The sequence below is a fragment of the Phaethon lepturus genome, unplaced genomic scaffold (assembly GCF_000687285.1).
Source record: "Phaethon lepturus isolate BGI_N335 unplaced genomic scaffold, ASM68728v1 scaffold26211, whole genome shotgun sequence".
In the NCBI taxonomy this organism is placed as follows: domain Eukaryota; kingdom Metazoa; phylum Chordata; class Aves; order Phaethontiformes; family Phaethontidae; genus Phaethon; species Phaethon lepturus.
Window position 1 is genome coordinate 2,938 of NW_010518972.1, and position 7,832 is coordinate 10,769.

Sequence of the window (7,832 nt, forward strand, 5' to 3'; positions counted from 1 at the left end):
ATCAAGACTTGTATTGTGTTTTGATCAAGAATGTTTAGCGAATGATCCTATAACATCTCAACTTCCAAAATGTGTTTTTCCGTCACGGATACTTTGAAAAGTTATTCCAAATATTGCATTCTCCCTCATAAAGAAAAATCTTTTTAGTATTGTTTCTTCTGCATGATATTTCCCCAATCTCCTCCAAAAGCCATAGAGTGAAACTGGCATCACCTACCATTACTGAACAGTGGAAAGGTAAGAGTTTGGGCTGGGGTAGTTGTAGAAGTTAGGGATTTCTTCAACTGCTAGTATTCAATACAAGTTTTGGAACATATGCTGTATCCATTTGTAATCATCAGAGAAATTGTTCATGAATTACATAGCTGATGCATTATCCAAAACAAATACATACCAGAATGATGATAAATAAAAGATGAATGTATTTTGTCTCTTTTTTCCTTAGGCTTACTTTGAAGTTGCTGATGGTTCAGGCATGATGTCAATGGTTTTGTGGAATTCATTATGTCCTGAATGGTATAACAGTATGAAGGTTGGCACGGTACTTCTACTTGAACAGTACGCTATCAAAACCAGTTACCCATTTAAAACACAGCCAACCCCTGGGGATTCACAGATGAAGAGATTTGCTGCAATTGGTTAAGTATTGCAGAAACCTGTTTTGATTCAATGAAATATAGCTGTAAAAAGGTAGTTCTTCACAGAAAATAAAATAGAAAGTCATCCATTGCTGAGACTAATTGATAAGGTATATACCCTTAAACATTAGCTCTGAAAGGTGTCTTAGCATCCAAGTTCTTATTGTTCACAGTTTATATTTGGATCATGTCTACAAAGTTTGTTGCCATAATTAGTTAAAACCTTTATTTAATAAATAAATAAATAAATATCTAATCCCTGATTTCAAGTATTGGGGTCATAAAAGGCAGGCCTCTGGTACTGAATTTTAATCTGATTCTACTTCCTGATTAACAATACAGATACCATTTGTGCACTGCTCACACCTTCTTCCAGGTCACTGAAGCACATTGTCACCTGATCTGACTTTAGATTTTAGTGTGCATGGTCAAGGCTCAGAGTATCTGCAGAGGTCCACTGAATAAAAAGTTGCATTTGTAACTGCTGTTTGTGCTCACACAGCAGCACCATGGGAGTGCATATATGAAGAATATTCCTTGGCCATGAGAAGGTGTTTTCTTACTTAGAGTTGTTTAGTGGGACAGGTATTCAAAGGAGCTACACTACAAAAATACAAGTGCTGCAATATAACAATAATAGCCTTTTCAAACTGGATTTGGTCAACTATTTTTTTTCCTCTCCTACTTTGCTGAACATGAGTTCTTTCCTCTTCTGTGCTTTTATACTCGGAACAAAACAACAACCAACATTCAGAAAATCATGTAACTTCCTTGAAACAAGCAAATATGCATGTTAGTGAAGGATGATGTACGTATAACTTATTAATGATGACAGTTTCCTGATGTGGTTGCTGCACTGCACAAAAATAACCAGTATTTTCACTGCTAGAAGCAGTGTATTCTCTGCCCAATGTATCTTTGCCTTAAAACCAGATCTTAATGTCAGAAGTGTTTGTGATGAGTTGGCAGGAGAGAGAAATGTTTAGTGAGGGATGGAAGTTTGTGAGAGAAGCTGATGATGATTACAAGCCATCCCTGAAAACAATTACAATTGCCACAAAACCTTTCTACGGGAAAAGGACAGTAAAATATGCTGAGGTGCCTTTTCTATGGGCAAAGAGAAGTTCATTTTAATGGCTTCATTCACACTACACTACTGATCTGTGCAAATATTTTTGGGGTAGAAAAATGTTAACAAAGAGATCAAAATGGAAAATTAGGCCAATGGGCTGTAAATGGTAATAGATAAAAAGTCAGTCTATAGTGAAGTGCCATGGTGCATTTTCAGACCGCGGATGAACTGTAGAAATTACTAATATTTGGTTCATATCTATGTATGTACAGTATCTTCTTTTCTCAGCACAAAGCTCAGAGTTTTGTCAATATGAACTTAAAAAGCACATAATACCATATGTTGATGGATCTTGTGTACACGTATCCTGTAAGAAGAGAGTCTAAAGAGAACAGAGTATCAAAAAAAATTTCTAGAGCAGTTATAAAATCAGTTTTATGCAACTGCTGGTGCTTTTTTTTTCTTTTGTTCAGATGAAGTGAAATTTAATGCCTCACTAATTAATCTGTTAATATAAATATCGCTGTATATGCCCACTATGAGGCAATATTTCAGGTTTTTTTTAAGCATGCACAATGAGTGCTCCAAAGGTTCTTCAGCTAGCTAGTTAAAGCAGTCAATTATGCTGAATTGCTTAAGTAACAATTACTTTTTTCATCATGTATTTCCAGTTTGTAATTCCATCAAATCGCAACTTCCCAGTGTTTCCTTACAACCATAAATGTTGTAAAATGTATCTGGAGGATTAACAAGGCCACAAGGGAAAGGGCTTTCTAAATTGAGTTCTTGCAAGACCGTATGCTTCTGGCATATTCCTAGTTTTTTGTGAAGTGAGTTCTGCGTTGCTTGCTGCTGTTTGCAGCTGCAGCATTCAGGACCTAAAACCTTTGGAGCTTAAGTAGTTAATACCAACACCTTGAATCCCACTGGTAGGCAACGTTTCACAGATCACTGTATTTCTGTGGTACTGATGAAAACTGCTGTTTCAAATAGCCTGGATTGACCATGATCCAGACTGACTTCTGGATCATGCCAGGGCGTAGTCCCGAGTTGAGTATATGACTTTCATCCAATCTCAAAATCATAAAACAATTAATTAATAGTTTTGATGCATGGCAAAATTTTGTTTTCAGGAATTTTCTGTGAGATACTGTCCTGAAACACCATATGCAAAAACCACGATTGTCCTCAATACATTTCTAGAAAGCAGTAGACAAAAGAAAATTCTTAAGTCGAGGGTGTGATTTCACATACAACACCTTCCTAATGCTGCACTGCTAGGGTGAGGGGCCAGATATAATTATATAAACAGTTTTATTCATTATTTATATCTATTTCATTACTTTTCATGTGCATTATTGGAATAATCCCTTACCCAAATCCAAGCTTCTTATAGAAACTTCTTCAGAATGTGTCTTTCATACAAGCAAGATTTGTCGTTATGAGAGAAACAATAGAGTACCACCTTGTGTATTCTAGATGCTGAAGCCAGTCCTCCTGTATTTTTTTATACAGTTGCAGAACCCCCCAGCTTCACCTAATGCTCCACCATGTTTGTTATTCAGCATCCAAAAACAGTCTGCTTAATAAAATAAATTCTTCAGGTGCTATAGAATAGACATGAGAAGACCTTTTATTTTCCTCAATGGCCATGGCATATTTCTATCATTCTAATAACTACCTGACTTGATATCAGATGTGGAAGTTCTCATCTGCTAGTTCTGTCTTCTGTTTTACTTAATTGTCTGCAAGTCAGTTTCGGATCTTGGTGACATTTAAGAATGAACCTAATATAAAAAGTACTTCGTATCTAATCAGTGTTGTAGTATTAGTTTCTGCTGCTGGTTTTTAAAATATCTGGCTGGATCAGACTAATTAGCTCATGTACGGAACTGGAAAGTTTAACATTGCTGGGATTATAAAATTGCGTTGTTCAATGCTATACTTGGATTCCTCTATTTTAATGAAAACATAAAGTCAGAGGAATTGATAAATAATTTCACAAGCGGTGAAACAAAGTTGGAATACTTCATTTAAGAAACTTTGCCCTCATTTCTTGTGGTTTTATTTTTAAGTTGGGGGTTATTTTTATTTGTATTCATGCCTTAAATGTTACTGACTTTCATTTCTTTGTTAGAAATCAGCCTTAATGTTCGAGACCCTCCTACTAAAATAAGTATTATTCCAGAAGAAATGGTTAAGCCAGAGTGGGGATTACCTGAAGTTAAATATCGATTTATCACAAGGTAAAATAGAATTTTGTTGCTTGTCAAGCTGGAACTTAAATTTCACTACATTATACTGAATATTAATTGGAAATATTTTTTGAAAAGTTCTGAGAAAGTTTTATGTTTTCTTATTAACAAGCATCCACATTTTTGTTCTGTTTTGGTTTTAGGTCAGAACTGGATGACTTACCAAACAATCATTCCTGTGATGTTATTGGTCTTGTGACATTTGTAGGAAGGGCTGAACGAGCAAGAAAAAGAGGTTTTTCTATAAATATGACTTTCAGAATTTATCGAACAATTCTTAACTTTCTGAATATATGCTTAAACATTTTTCTTTAATATTTGTTTATATAGAACATGGTGAAGACTTCTGGCTCTACCGTTGGGCACATGCCATTGATGGGACCTCAGACCAACCATTCATACTGGAATTATTTGCAACTTCTCAGCCAGATGTCTTTGAGCATATTCACCCAAGTATTCATTTCTTTATAATACTTACTAATAATTATTTATAGTATTTTTATGGTTGGTTACTAATTTCAAACTCTGAGTATAATTGCCAGTGAATAAAAAATTGTTATGGTTTATCTCAACAAACAGAAAATAGCTGATCAGAAATTAAAAATAAAAAATAAAAAATTAGTTTAAGTATTTGAAACCCTTATCATGTTGCAATCTGCTAGTTAGTCTAAACAGATAGATGGGCAGCTGGGCCTGGGGCTCATCTGCTATTATTAATTTGAAACAGAAACTTAAGTGAAGCACCTGGGGCAACATCTCTTGCATCAGAGGTAGATAAAGGTGGCAGCTGATCAAATCTGTTACTCCTTTTGTCCTGTAAATAAGTATTTTTTTAATAGACAGGAATAATTTAAGATGATTGGAGGAGGGCAGAGGTGAAAGTGGAAAAGCTTCATTTCTTTGAACAAATATTTTTTTGGCCAAACAGCAATCATCACCCAGCTGTGTTAGTTACTGCATGTGTACTAAGAATGATAAATTTCAAACTGGGGAATCCTTAATTAAGGATTTTGAAAGAGCTGTAAATATTTCTTCTTGCCTTCTTTCTCTTCTCCTCCAAGCACTCATCCTTCTATTAACACTGGTTGGTGTCACGTGCATTTTCTATATCATATGATGCAGGACCAGCTGCACAACCCTGTTAAGATTATGGCTGCATTCATCTTGAGTGTTCTGGGGAAATGGCAAAGAATGATATTCCAGTGTTTAACTGAGATATTAACAAAAGAGTGAGTTTGTACTCTATTTAGAAGATTTGCGGTGGCATGTCATGATTTCTTGTGCTTTCCATGATTTTATGCTTTTTATCCTTAAGAAACACAGCCATCTAGTATCCATATTTTTACTATTTGTTTCATTGATATTGTACCTGATGAAGTATCTCATGTTTTAGTCCTAATATGTATGGTGAAATTTCCTTGCACAGTTATTAAATTGAAAATTTAATTACAACTCCATGTTGTAATTTATAATGGAGGCTCAATACATGCTGAAGCATTTGTAGGGTTAAGTACGAAAATGTCTTCTTTAGAGCACTTAATAAAATTAATCCAGTGTGTGTCTGTCTTGACATTCTAAAATTAATGAAATACCAGGAAAAAAACTAAAGGTGTGTGTTTTTTTCTCCAGTGACATATTTGGTGTGTACACAAATGAGAGTTGTACGGGACTTCACTGAGAATCCTTCCAGCACAATTTACCTTACGACTTCAAATGAAAGTCAGATATTCATTACAGGTAACTTAAGCTAGTTTTAGTTTTATCTGGTTCTCATCTGATTTCTTTGGAAAGAATATTTTTGTTTTACAACAAAATACTCAGTGCATAACATTAGTTTCCTAAATTGATCTTGGCTAACCTTTTTCACCAAAGGTTCGGAGAACTGTTATGTTTCATCTTTCCCAATGTGCAGGACCTTATACAGACCACATGATCTGGGAAGGGATGTGGTGCTGGACTGCACTGAAGGGACGTTCCTTCTAGATAGTCTGGTTTGGATACTCCCATCTGCAGTTACAATACTCTTTATGGTCCTCTGATACTGTACACTAGATACCACCAGTCAGCGTGTCACAGGCAGGACCAGGCACAGCTGTTTATATTTTCTGTTGAGTCAGGAGGCAGATTATATCAGTGTTGCAGGCGAGTGATGTACTGGCCTAATCGCAAGGGAGTATAAGATGCAATAGATGTATCTTTCCTGTGTTTGTTTATCCAGCTAATTTCTTCAGTGTTCCTAACATACCAGTCACCCAATCTGAATTTTTCTGCTGACAAGTAGGAATAGAGAAAAGTATGTGCTAAAAAAGTACCCGAACTAGTCGGTTCTACACACGTGGTCTTTCCTGACAAGCTGGATAGGGTGTTTGTGCTTAACTGGACTAGCAAAGCAGGCTAGTCTTTTTGTTAATAGGTTTCTAATGATCTAATTTATTCCTAAATGAAGGGTTTGAGAGTGTGGTTTTTCCCTCTGCTTTCCTTCAGTATATTTTGTGCTTCATTTTCTAACTGAATACTTAAGCTTTAGCTTAGCCACCCTAGCTTTAGCTCATTTTATATCTGTTTGGGTCCTAAATGAGAAGTACAGATGGAGATTGCAAACCATTGGATAAAATCTATTTCGGATCACAGCTTAGACGTAGACCTGGTCAGATTACAATTTATTTGATAAAACTGGTATTCAGTCCATATCTTGGTTTTAAACCAGCCAACAATGAATACATACCTGTCCAACTACCTGTCAGTAGCAGTCTTTGCTGAACCCTATGAAGATGATTTTTCTGCTCTTTCCTGCTAATAAAACAATTTCTGATTTCTGTTGTATGCTCTTGTGAGAAAGTATTCTAGTAACATTTTTGCTAGTTGTTTTCTTTCTATTACTTACCATTTGTCTAACTTTCAGTATCAAATGGAAGTGTTCATCGAGGAATTCAAGATACTCATTTCATAAAACACTGTTGACAAGTGGAAAGATGTCTTTTGTATTCTCTAGTCCAGTTTTTCTTAATTTATTTTTCCTGTGTGGTGTTCAGGATAGTTTCAAGATGAGAATGGATGACAGTAACCTGCTTTAGTTTTGATACCTGCCTATTTTTGTTTTAAAAGGGTGGCACAAGGGCCAGCCATACACCAAGGATACCAAAGTGAAAAACTTCATTCAGTGGACTAAAACACAAAGTGAAGCTGATCAAATGAGGAAAACTGTCATTGGTGGCTATTACCCTTTTCCACGACCTCCAAATAACTTTTTGAAATACTGTAAAAACAATAAAGGTATCATACCATCAAATATCTGTAAGATTTGTAAGCCTTTTTCAGTTCAGTCTTACTCCAAGCGTTTAAAGCTCAGTTAAAAAACAACATAGTTACTATTAGTGATTACTTAAGTTTGTAATGTCATTTAAGAAAAACTCTCTTTCATGACTATATGTATCGTAGGCTAAATCCTCATCTTACAGAAGGTGTCGTGGCACCATTAGCTCCAGAAGAACTGTAGCAGCTTACATGAGCTACAGATCTGCCCAGAAGTTTTACTCTGAATATTCTGATAAATCAGAATTAAAGATAATTGTACTAATACGGTGAATTAGAAATCTTACCTGAAACAGAAATTGTGATATCTGATAATGCATGCTAAAAGGTGCTTGTAAGTTAGAAAGGTTTATTATTTACATTTTTCCATGTGATCTGAACAACAAAAAGATTTAAAATTCTTCAAATATTTAATAATCCATTTAATATTTAGTCATAGATTATCTTCTGAGTCTTGTGTTCAGACATTTTTATATTGTATTTATTTGAAACTTGTTTATGGAAACTTTTTTTTACAGTTGAATCAGTTTTGAAAGCTATAGGTGAAACAGGGAA

General features: G+C 35.1%; 1 protein-coding gene across 1 annotated transcript in view; it reads left to right on the forward strand.

Annotated features, from left to right (window-relative positions):
* Positions 1-7,832, forward strand: part of LOC104628350 (chromosome unknown open reading frame, human CXorf57) — a gene marked incomplete at its 5' end in the record, with an annotated part of 32,131 nt that overhangs the window by 2,933 nt on the left and 21,366 nt on the right. Inside the window, 8 exon segments of the mRNA XM_010296900.1 lie at positions 446-638; positions 3,848-3,956; positions 4,109-4,200; positions 4,296-4,418; positions 5,595-5,702; positions 7,071-7,238; positions 7,796-7,830; position 7,832. The exon segment at position 7,832 is cut by the window's right edge and continues 134 nt beyond it. Of these exon segments, the coding sequence (XP_010295202.1) occupies positions 446-638; positions 3,848-3,956; positions 4,109-4,200; positions 4,296-4,418; positions 5,595-5,702; positions 7,071-7,238; positions 7,796-7,830; position 7,832 (829 nt within the window).